General features: G+C 39.6%; 1 protein-coding gene across 4 annotated transcripts in view; it reads right to left on the bottom strand.

Moving 5' to 3' along the window:
* Window positions 1-8,716: 8,716 nt before the first annotated feature.
* The window catches only part of LOC119797925 (SH2 domain-containing adapter protein F-like), a 131,485-nt gene continuing 127,297 nt past the window's right edge, over window positions 8,717-12,904 (bottom strand). For all 4 annotated transcript variants that reach the window (XM_038307193.1, XM_038307195.1, XM_038307194.1 and 1 more), the window contains one exon: window positions 8,717-11,688. In XM_038307193.1, coding sequence (XP_038163121.1) covers window positions 11,502-11,688 — 187 coding nt within the window. In that variant the 3' untranslated portion in view covers window positions 8,717-11,501. The remainder of the gene's footprint in view (window positions 11,689-12,904) is intronic.

The raw sequence follows: 12,904 nt of genomic DNA, 5'->3' as shown, positions 1-12,904 counted from the left end.
ATCATGATTAGCTAGCCTGAGACATAAAAGCGACATAAAAAGATTTGCTGATAGCTTTATTACCATATGCTGAGATGTAACTCTCATTGTTTGAACAATGTAACCATCAGCTGAACCCTCTTTTTTTCCTACCCCCTCCCAGCCTTATTACAGACACACACATTTGCTTTGTCTAGTCGACTCTCATCAGGGTATTTTAGAGGAAGAAACACTGTGGCTGTCCCCCACCTCCCCCCAGTCTTATTACTTTTCACAGCCCACCATCCTCCATCTACAGTAATTGCCCTGCTTAGGTTTATTGCTGCATCTGTGAATGTGACAGCTCAATCAGCCGATTGGCCTTTCATGCACCCAAACAGTGCTTTGTGTCCGTCTGTCCTTGTTACCATTTTATAGTAGGCACCTGTGGGCAATTTCCACCTCAAACTGCCTCCAAGGGTGTTTAAAAAAAATAAAGTATTTCTATTGTGGGGAAGCAAAAAAGTGTTGCTGCTTCAATAAAAGCATAAGTGAATAAAAGCACAATGGCCTTCAAGCAAATTAAACAGGAGACAGACGTGGCTTTTTGTCAGAGACTGGAATTTAAACTAAGAAGATACAATATAGACTTGCTTTCTAACACATCTGTGGCTGTTAAGCTTTGCAAGCAGATGCATCATTAAAACCAGTGTATATTAAGGGTAGTAAATAACTTGGATGATTTTTAGTTATGGCTGACTATGTTTAAGAACAACCTTCAGAATATTGTGGGTTATTTTCTGTTGGAGGTGCTACTGAAAATCTAGCTTGGAAATTCATGAGGGGTGAACTTCCCACTGTCACACAGTTTATTGAAAAGATGCTTTGACATGCAGCTGTAAGGTTTCTTTTTTTTTAAGCTTTGAGGCTGTATATGACATGCATCATCCTGACTGACTCCAGGAACATTTACTCAGCGTGTTTGACTGAATACGTGCAAAATGTTTTAATAAAGCTGGTTTCTTTGTAAGATATAATTTGGTACTTTTGAATGTGGAGTTTCATAAAGAACTCTGAAATGAATATGACTTTAAAATAATACAACACTAGAGTTGTCTGACATCTCCCTGTTCATTCTTAACCTTGAGAGTTATACAAAAAGGTTTAGGTTATATGATAAAATTGTTGAAAATTGTTTAAAGTTGAAATCCTTTTCACATCCAGAGTTCCAAAGGAATTAATATTTCTTTGTTTGCCTGAGTGCTACAAGCAGCAACCATTCATTAAAACCTACTTCCAAAGGTTCATGGCTTTAAAACATGCAGAAGCAACCAGTGATGCTTGAAAAAACAAGAGGCCACTGCCATGCAAAACATAAACACTTAATCAATCCATCCATCCATCCATCCATCCATCCATCCATCCATCCATCCATCCATCCATCCATCCATCCATCCTTTTAGAAGATTCCCATGATGTCCTGGTGCCTATCTGCAGCCGTCTGAACCTTCAACAGGCTGTCAGTCCATCATAGTAAATCATTTAATTTATTCGGTTGTGATAGACTACCACAAAACACTCTATTGTTAAAATAAGGTGAAGAAAACAAAAACAGATCAAAAAACAAACCAAATAGTAACAAGGAGACCCTGGAGAGCATTAGTAACAGGTATATATTAGTTTTCATCTCCTTTCATTCTGAAATTCTGAAACAAAATCTAGGAGAAGCTTTTAACCCAGAAGTCATTCCATCACTATAAAGTTTGTCTGTGTGAATTAACCTTTGTATTAATACAGCTGTTATGCAACGGCCTTAGAGGTTGCTTGTAAGGAAACTATGTCATTACAACTAGGGAAACACCAGGCAGGTTAAGAAGTAATATCCAAAACTTTTGAAATTTCATTAAATTTGTTATTGAATAAAGCAGGAAGAGTATGGCACGTCTGCAAGCAAACATTGACGTGGCTGTCCATCAAAACAGACAGGCTATCAAGGGAAGCATTAGTTATGGAGGCAGGAAAAAGTCTAATGGTAACTCCTGAGGAGCTGCAGAGATGCAGAAACTGCTGAGGTAAAAACTATTAGGTATACATACTGTGGTCAGAAAATTTAGATTTCTCTTATTTAATAAATCGATTTAAGCTATTTACTCACTGTAATAGTTTTCAATCAGTCAGTTTCACCTTCAAGGCCACACAATGCCTCAGTGAGGGTGTTTGTAGACAAGACATATTTTCTTCCCACAACAAACCAGATTCTTTCTCAAGGTTAATTAATAGCATGTTAGTTTTTTTTATATTTATTTAGTTTTTTTTTAATCAAAGTCTCTGTAATTTGTTTTGACTCTGACAACTTTCCATCGTTGTAGCCTAAGTAAGGGGGCTCGAACACTGCTTAGGCAGAACAGGGCCGATTACTGTGCAGTAAAGGCCGTATGATGAACTGTTCTCTCTATGCAAAGATAAAAATAAAGTGCTGACTGAGTGACAATCATCGATCTCTGTTCATTTAGTAAATAGTTGAATGCTTTATTCCCACTACACATACCAATAAATTTCAGGGGAAACAGGATTAGGACAAACATGCAGGAAGGGATTCTGGTCAGATTTTATTGAGACTACACAACTGATCAAATCATCACCAGAATGAGACATGGGGCCGGATTAATCAAGATCCAATTTTGCGTGCAGTAATTTGCGCTCGCAAACTGGAATTTTGCGCGAGGGGCTGGACCATGGTTTGCTCGTGATTTTGCAAGAGCGATTGCGTAACTGGTGGCAGGTGCAAAACTGTTGGAGACGCCCTATTTAAATGATGGTTTTGCGCGTTTTGTGGTTTGCGGCAAAGCAGTTTGTAGTTTCTACAAACTAGTGCATTAAGAAATTTAAATCTTACAGTGATATATAAAGAAAAAACTTTGGCAACCTTTATTCCCTAAGGTGGTATGTGGCTGAATTTCTACTTCACTGCAGTAAAAAAAAAACAACAACAAAAAAACAGGTGTTTTGTATTGGCCTGTAGAAAAATGCACATACCAAATGGCTCACAAGAAGTGACTGTGGATGAGATTACGCATCCCCGCAGCATTGGCATGTTGCTCCACAGGCGCAGGGGGAGAACCCCGACCCCGTCAGACAGCACTTCTGAAAAACGAGATTGGGAGATCCCAGCTCTCGCTGCAACCGTACGCTGGAATGACCCAGATGCAAAAAAGTGCAACGTTGCAAGGAGTTTTGTGATATCTGGTATTGCATGGGTCCTCCTTGTGGCTGGCTCCAAATCCATTCGGAGTTCCCCCAACAGCTCCAAAATGGCAATGCTGGATAAACGATATGTTTTGATGATTGTTTCCTCGTTCAATCCATATATATTCACACGGAGTGAAAAACTGCGTTCTCTGCGTCTCCTTGCTTCATTTCGATGTCTCCTTCTTGCGACAATAACCGCTGCCATGTGTGCGCAATTACGCATACAGACCATTTGCACCTTCTTTTGAAACGTGTTAAATATAGAGTCAGATACCGTTTGCAAAATTGTTTTTAGGTTTGATAAATCACTTTGCGAGTGCTAAATTAATATATTTACATGTTCTCCTCCCACAAGACGCACTTTTGCGTGTAAACGCCCCATATTGCATATTCATTGCAGAAAAGGTACTAAATGGATAAGAGGCGCTATTTAGCACGTTTTAAAGACCAAATCCATTTAGCACGCTGTTGATAGTTCAGTTTGTACATTTTTTAGCGTGCGCAGTGAAATAGCTCACGTTTTTATACACGCAAACCTTTGATAGATCCGGCCCATGATAGGGCCAGCATCATGATGGTGGGAGTGCTGGCCTGGTGGTTAGAGCAGTGCCCTTGTGCTCTGAGAAGGTTGCAAGGACCTGGTTTAATCCCCACAGCCTTCACTTTGGGTCCCTGAGCAAGCCCCTTTACTCCTGATTGCTCCCCAGTACCCGAACAGTGGCAGCTCACTGCTCCCCATGGAGATGGGTCAAATACAGAGGTGAATTTCTCCATTGTTAGATCAATAACGTTCAATTCTTATTATTTATGGGGATGCTTTTCAGGACTAAAAAGCTTGTCTCAGTTATCTTATAATGGACCTAGAAACCATAATTTAAAAAGAAAAAGACTAACCTGCAAGGCAATGACTGCTGCAACTGCATAGTTTTAGTCAAATCACATTTCTGCTGCAGAAGGGTTCAGTAAAAGGCCTGGACTAAATCCGATTGGGAATTTTTGCTCAAAATTAAAAAAAATGGATCTTAAAGCACTATGTGAAAACTAAAGATCTGATCTTTGTCCAATCTGACTGAACAACAGTTTTTTTTACACCAGAGAATGGGTAGATATACAAAGCTGGTAGATACACGAGCTCAAAGGTTTTTTAGATGAAAGAAAAAGGTGGTGGTACATTGAACTCAATGTATGTCACACCTTGGTTTTTAAAACCTTACAAATTTTTTCCTTTTAATTTACCTTGTTTCACTATCTACTGGTCTGATCACATCAAATTCCTACAGGACACATAAATTCATGAGGAAAGATATGGTATTACTAATTTTGTAAAGCCCTTTTGGTCAAAATAAAAATAAAAATAGAAAAAAACTTCCTGACTTTAGCTGCCTAGAGAGTTATTTGTTTTTAATGTGTTTTTTTGTGTGTCAGTTCTAGGCTGATAGACGCATAGTTTTTCTAAAGGCCACTTGTGGACAAAGAAACTGCATAACAAAGAGGCCTTCCTTATGAAGGAAAACTGAAGCTTTGAAAAAGGGACAATTTCCCCCAATTACTCCTGTGGCACCTGGGATTTTTAGATAATGAGCAAGGGTTCTGCACTCTGTCATTACTGCCAATATATCAGGCTGCTGGAAATAATCAGCGCCAGGCCTGTTGAAATTTGGAGGAAGCTTGTCTAATCAAGCCTCCACAGACATGCTAAACAATGCAGATACTCTTCGACGGAGATGAAATCCTCAAACGTCAGAAAGCAGGAGGAAAGGATTGAGTTTGCATAATGGCTTCCGCATGCTTTTGTCTCTCTGAAAAAAGGTGACTCACGTGACATGAGGTCTGTTACCTGAGATTGCTTTCTGCTAGGTATGACTGAATGGAATATGAAATGCGCTTGGGTTAGATACAAGGCTGTTTTGTACCCTCTTTGCCCATTCATTGCTTTCAAGCTGTGCCTTTTATTATTTCTGCCTCTTTTTCAGCACTGGCTTTGTCCATAAAGCCTCTTTGATGCATTTTATCCGAAGCACTTTAACCCTGCATGGAGTTTATCTGGCAGAGAATGAGGCTGCAGCAGAACGAAGGGCAAAAAAAATGCACTTCAAAGTCTGAAATACCATTATTTTAGTGTTGCTTCAACTTGAGTCAACCTGATAATGAAATTACTGTGACAATGTCTAAAATTTCTAGAGCTTTTTTTTGTATTTCTGCTTTCATTTGGGTCAGAACTGAGCGTTTCTTTTGCTTCAACTTAAAAAAAGAAATTAAAGATTCAGTGTCTCACAAAGTGATATTAATTAAACCATTCTGGGGTTATAATAAAGGCAACTTTGAGGTTTGTGCCAACAATCACACGACTCGAGATGCTTTCATCAGCCCCCTGCGTCTGCTCCCTCCGCATGTCAGCCAGCTGCTCTCTGGCAAAAAACGTGTTGGTGAAACTGCTCCACCGTCAGAATGCAGAGGTTCCAAAAGCAATCATGGAGAAGGAGGAAGGGGATTTAACCGTTTAAGCTGGCTTCATCTCTAATGTCGCGAAACTGCCAGCCTTTAGGTGAACAGTAAGCAAAGAAGTTTCATTCTGCTGCTGCATCAGTAAAAGAAACATGTTTAGATGTTCTATTTGAATGCAGAAGTATAACTTAATGCCTTATTAAATCTGCTGCACCTGGTGTAAATGTAATGCTTAGAATAAAATGTGGACACGATTTAAGTTTCAAGGCTTTCAAATATTAAGTGTACTTATTGTAAATGAACTGTCACTGTTAAAACAGTTAAGGTAGAAACTAGCAGTGTGATAGGCTTTTTGCAATAAGAATGACAAGAAAACATATTACAGTCAGAATACCATAAGGGTAAATAAGAAGACAAAGCAATTCAAATAAGGTTTAAACTTGTTTCTAAACATGGAAGGTTGCACTGTTACATCTGGAAACAATTAACAATTAAATGATTACTCTGAGCATGTAGGTAATCAGAATAGATTGGTATGCTGTGTGATGTATCCTTGTTTTGTCTGAATAAATATCCCCATGTCATGATGCTGCCTCTACCATGTTTTCAGTGGGACGGTAGCAGTCAGGTTTATGTTTAGCATTAGTTTAAAGCCTAACAGTGTTTCATGTGTCAAAGGTATAAATATTGGTCTCATCTGACTAGAGGATCAAATAAAGGCTTGTTATCTTGACAATCTTCTTTTAAGCCAGATTTGGCTAAAGATAACTTTTTGAATCGTTTTTTTTTTATTCATGCACAGTTTTCCATTTTATACCTTTAACTGTTATAGTCCAGATCAGAGGTGTCCAACTTCAGTCCTCCAGATCTATCGTCCTGCGACACAACTAATGAGCGATTCTCTCTTCTGCATGCCCTGAAGTCTGGTCAAAGGCCTGGTTTTACTGCAGTAGGGATGCACCTGAATGTTGCAGGGCAGTAGATTAGCTTGATAGCTAATCCCCTGGACTAGAACTTTCTCAGCAGTTTCGTTTCTAACCTACATCTTGTTTAAAAATGGTCTGTAACACAAGGACACTATTTTTTTCCATTCAATAACCAATATCATTTTGCTGTAATACTGGCAGCAGTGTTTGATGTCAAATGAACCTCAATCATCATACTACTACTCTTATACATACTACTACTACATACTACTTCTCTCATTGACGTTCTCCTTTAGTTTAGGTGGATGGATGCTTCTTGGTCAATTTGCTGTATCTCTTTAGACTGAGCAGGGCTCTTCTCCCTGTCCTGTTTGCTGTACACCTTTCTGATGCTGTGTGACGCTCAATGTTCTAAAATGAACCTCTGCAAAAAAAAAAAAAAAATCTCAAAGATTAACCACTGAACCATTAGTTTCCCTATAACTTCACACACTTCTTTAGGTAGCAGCACTGCTTTTGCAGCCCTGAGCCCTTCCTGTCTCTGAAGGCTCATCCTTTCTCCACTGATGCAACAAGTGACACTGATGTTTGTGAGGAAATTAGAAAAGGTCAGTAAAGCTCCTGTTTCTGCAATAGACAAGTGGTGGATTTGCAGAAGGACATAACCTAACATTTTCTGTTTAAATATTAACTTCATGGACAGAAACAGACGGTTGAGCTCTGCCCTCAAAATGCACTTCCCATGTGCGCTGCTCTACCAGCTATGCTGCGTTTCACTGTGGGACAAATGGATGCTGGGAAAATATTAATTATCTGAGGGCTTCAAAAAAAAGTGAAAACATGAAACATCTCTCTCTGTTTAGTTGCAAAGGGATTGGAGACTAATGTAGCGAACAATAACATAATTAAAAATGATGCAGTTAGACTGAAACTGACAACTATAGCATAGCAAAGCAACACCATTTTGTAGTTGAAGAAAACAGGGAAAATACCATTTAAAACAAATTCAAACCAAGCTGCTGCTGGGGAAAAAAAGCATCTGTCACGATGTCATGATGTCGATAACAGGTTTTGTATGAGCCACATTCATGTTTTCTTTAAAATACTAATTTAGTGCAGAAGGATCCTTAATATGTCTTGTAATAAATGTCATTTATGTGAACATTTAGCTTGGAGGAAAATTGAAGCACAAATTAGCAGAGTAAAATGGAAGAGGCTAAGGTCCACTGAAAAAATAAAAAAAGTTAACTGATTTTTAAATTTTATTTCAGTTTAATATGGGACTTTTTTTTTTACCATATTAAACTGAAATAAAAAAAAAATCTGTGCTCTCTTATGGAGGTTTCTTGCTGTTAAAAGGGAGTTTTTCTCTCCACTGTCACTACAAGCATGCTTGGTGTGAGGGATTGCTCTTGAGTCAATAAGTCGATACAATCAACTTTTTTTTTGTTACTTAGAAAACTTTAAACGAATCTCACTGTATAATCTGGGTGACTCGTCTTTGTAAAGTGCCTTGAGAGGATGTGTTGTAATTGGTGCTATTACCGTAGAATAAACTTAATTGAATCTACTGTTTTAAAGGGAAGTAAGACTTATTTTTACACAATAAAAATACATATTTTACTTTTTTCTGAATGAGTGGCAAACTGTCTCCTAAATCTATTTTTTTTGTAATTAAGAAAGTTTCTTCCTGTGTGTTGAAAGAATACTATGGATTAAACAATTGTTAAGCGTTTTTCTTAATGTCTGCATCAACTTTGACATTTTAAGAGCCCTACTTGTGAAGGCAAATAAAACACCTGCTTTTAGTTTGTGGTCAAACCAATGAAAGCGGGATGAATACACATGACATACATTACCCTCCACCTCTAAATTATAAAGTGATTTTTGTTGGTCTAAAACCCTAACACACAGCAAAGAACTGCATCATGCAACCAGGCAACCATAAGGATCGATAAAAAGTGGTGGTGGTTTGATAATAGCGCTACATTTTCAAACAATGCTCTATCTCCCCTAAATGTTGAGAGACTTCACTATAGTAACCAGTTATGGCAGGCATTTCTCTCCCTAAATAAAGCTTCCTCTTAATGGATGTGTGTGAGGCTGCAGTCAGAAATAATGTGACATCAAAGCACACATTATACTCATAATCCCAACTTTAATCATTCTGCACCATGATGCCTCTACGTCCCCATTTAATACATTCAGTATATACATTTGGCCATGGGGGACTTTACAGAGATGCGTTACATTAGTGCATACATACGTGGCACGAAAATGTACACAAGGAAAACTCAGACATGCCACGTTTCCACGATAAAGCAATAACACGAGAGAAGACCTGGGGCAAGTCAATGGCTGATGTAGTCGTGCATACACACACACACTCACACTCACACATACTCAGTTAACAGCTGTATGCATGCACAACAGCTTTTCAACACACACACAACCTTTAAGACACTTCTGATGGAGAGAGGGGCTCTTTTAGGTCGCCATAATAGAAATACAAGGATGTCGAGAATGTCTGTGCTGACTGCAGCAAATTCTTCCCCTTCTTCACACCCTTCCCTTTGACTCCTTGTACTCTTCCCCAACATGTCTCCAATTTCCTTTTCTCCCCAAAGCTAAGGCCTCTCAGCAGGCAGTGCGGCCATCATACATGGGCTCTTTCCTTTAGTAGAGTAGTACTCATCAGCAGCAGGAACTAAATAAAGAGCCGCTCCTGGCATTATCAGATCTACTAAACCCTGAACATTCGCGACAAAAAAGGACTCATGATACATAGTTTATTTCAAAATTAGCATTCTATCTTCAGATATCTTATCTCAATAAAACACAGGTCCACAATGACGACATACTGTTCCTCGTTAAAGCACAAAGAGGCGCCCTCAGATTGCACTGTTCGGCCGACAGCACGGTCTGTCTGCTCACTTCCTGCACTTCTCATCAGGAAACGTCATCTTCTTCTCCTGCTGGGCGTATTGTACCATCATAAACTTTTTACCGAGGCACAAACTCCTCCCAGTTTCCCACTTAAACGACTGCATTTTACAATTGCATAGCAGACAGCGGGATTTATAGCGTAAGCCAAAATGAGTTCCACTCTAAAAATAGTTTCCGATCTCTTGGTTGGTAAAGCACCGTGATTTTTAAGTTACGAGCCGTGCGTTGGGCAGTCACAATAGACTGCTTTAATGATTTCACGCTTTAAACATATCCACTTGTTTTATTTGTCATAAGAAAGATTACTGGCTTGGGAGAAAACTGCAGGACGGGCCCAAGAAGCAAACAGTGCTGCACTGAGGTGTGAAACATACAGAGAGGAAAGCAAATAAAACACCTTTTAAGTCTTTTCTTCTTGGATTTAGCAGTGAAAAAATGAGTTAGTATTCAAAGAAGTCTTAGCACAAGCAGTAAGCAGAAAACAGGAGTGTTAGCCTGTCTGTGAACACATTCAAAGAGTATACAGGAACAAAGTGTTAGACATTTGGAGGTTTGTATGCAAAGTGAAGCATGGTGGGTTGAAGGTAGGTGTTAATCTGTTTAGGACAGGCAGCTCTGCATTGATGTGTTGGCTGGGTGGATGAATGGTTGGGTGGAGGGCTGCTTGACAACCTCGTTGAACTTCTGTCTCAAGAGTCAAGTAAGCGCTTAGCAGAACAGGAGACAACAAAACAGAAAAAGAAACAGAGCAAAAGTCCCTAAAAATCCCATCACAGCAGAACGGAGAGGGCCAACTGGCTGTGGGTAGAAAAAGCTCTCTAATAATTACCCAGAATAAATAACAGTCACAGAACAATCGCTAAAGGCGGAATCGGGAAATTAGCTAATCTGAGCGGACTGAATTGACCCCATGCATTATAAGGCATTAAGCAAACAGTTGTAACTGACATCACATAGTATTAATAACAGTGACTATACATACAGTTCCTGATTTGAAACAAAACATAAATTTGTTTTCATAAATTCTATCATTTTATAAAGAAAAAAAAATATTCCTAAAACCAATGACACCGTTTTAAGGTGATTGGGAATGTCATAGGGAGCGAGATCAATGTCTACAATCCCATTGTACCTATTGATCTGCAGATGGGGGAATGAAATTGATTTTCTGAGGTAGACAATGCAGGCATATTTCATTCTCCCCCCCATGCAAAGCCATTCCAAGCAGGGGTAGTGGGGGTAATTTGGTCCATTTGGACAGGCTCTGGTCTCCAGCCTCGGCCAATTTTACCGTGTCACATTGGTTGACCCATCCATCATGCTTTTCCTGCCTGTCACACCACCGTGGTACTTACACCGTCACTGGTGTGATACACCCACTCAGTGATGGATAGCAGACAACATACACTATGACAACATAGAGAGATCAGTGTGCTCAGCTCACAGACCTGTTGTTTACCCGCAGCTGGGGAATCGCACCCGGTCAGTTTATTTGATATCTCAGCTGCTGCACGAGCCTCATGAGGACAATATTGTGCAACATGCATCATAAATGTTGTCTCTCGTTTCATCTTCAAGCAACTCTAGCAACAACGGTGCCTATCCAAATGAGTTTAATCTACTGAAGTGACTAATGATATGTTGTACCTCTCTTTTTCTTTGAGTGTTAAGTGCTATGAGCTCTCAGCTCAACAGTTACTGAAATGCTGCTCATCAGACAATCAGTCTCAGATGTGATAAGTGGACGTCCGCATAAATAAACACAACAAAGTCATAAAACCATCAGGGATATCGAGTCTGTTTGTATGAGATCGTATGAAAGTGGCCTTCGAAAACCGGTTTGGAATTTGTCAGCCAGTATTAGCAGTTTTGAATGTTGTTCATGTTCCTGTGATTTCAGTCCAGAAGAAAAGAAACCATGAGCCATGAGGATAGGGCCCAGGGAGTCCAGTGACACCTGTCATGATCCCCACAGTACTATAGTGTCCTGATGCCAACGGGGTACAGCAGGGACATGTGTTCGGCCCCCTTGATGGGCAGCTTGCGGCTTGAGTAGAAGTAGATGATCTCAGGCACGCTGTCGAAGGGGCTGCTGTTCTGGCCCAGGATGTACTTGTTCTCCTTGGTCCGTGACAGCTTCATGTGCATGAAGCCCTGGCTGCTCCTGGACAAAGACAAGAGAGATGGACAAAAAAATAATGGCAAACTGTTAGCGCTATTTGACAGGAAAATAAAAATCTACATAAAAATATTAGAAATACATCAGATACAAATATGGCTTGAAATTACCAAGAAAGGAAGGATGTAAAAAATCCTCAATGGAACTGGCAGATGCTTCTATATTCATATCTAAATTAGCAGTTCCTTTAAAAATGGAGCACTGTTGTGAAAGCCGGATTACCTTTTGATAATGTTGAGGCCACCTGGGGTGTAGACTAAAAAGGAATGATGCTTAAGGTGTTTGGTTGTCAAGCAGCACATAAAGGTGAGGCTAATTAACCCTCTGGATAAATCACCTAGGCTACAGCAATAAAAGCACAGCAAATTAAAAGCCCCCTGTGTGTCAGGAGCTTTTGATCAATATATTTTACAGTCTGGCAGTAATCTGCTTTAAAATAGAAATACACTGTGTTTTTTGTTTTGTTTTTTTAGGGTAGGGATGGGAGCTGGTTTTTATTAAACCAACCGTAGGCCATAAGCAAGGTACATACAGAACAAATGTTTATTATGCTGAAAACAATAAACACCCAAGAGAATCTGTCTTTCTGGAATACATCAACATAAAAGCTCTTTTAACCATCTGCTAATGCAACATAACAGCATGTTTAAGATGATCTGCAATGTTATTTCCACTTCAAGGAGCTCCCACCTGCTAAGCCTTCTTTAATCTCTGAAATGTAAGTTCTGGATTTAAAATATATACACTGCTCAAAAATAAATGAAATATCCTTATTGAATAATTTGTTTAGTACAAAGCTGGCTGTGCTTACAACAAAATCCCCCCAAAATTCTCAATGGACTTCAAATTTATTAACAAATGGAGGCCCGGATTTGGAGTCACACACAAAATTAATGTGGAAAACACGCTACAGGCTGCTCTTATTTCCATAAAACAGGCCAAAACTAGGCTCAGTATTGTGTCTGACTTCCACATACATGTATGACATCCCTACAATGCCTGTGCATGCTCCTGATGAGGTGGCAGATGGTCTCCTGAGGGATCTCCTCCCAGACCTGGAGTAAAGCATCCGACAACCCCTAAACAGCCTGTGGTGCAATGCCAACTTGGTGGATGGATTGAGACATGATGTCCCAGATATGCTCAATCAGATTCAGATCAGGAACTGCATTGCAGGAACTGCTGACACACTCCAGCTACA

The sequence above is a fragment of the Cyprinodon tularosa genome, unplaced genomic scaffold (assembly GCF_016077235.1).
Source record: "Cyprinodon tularosa strain WSP-4 unplaced genomic scaffold, ASM1607723v1 ctg602, whole genome shotgun sequence".
Lineage (NCBI taxonomy): Eukaryota > Metazoa > Chordata > Actinopteri > Cyprinodontiformes > Cyprinodontidae > Cyprinodon > Cyprinodon tularosa.
This window is presented reverse-complemented; position numbering and strand designations above follow the sequence as displayed.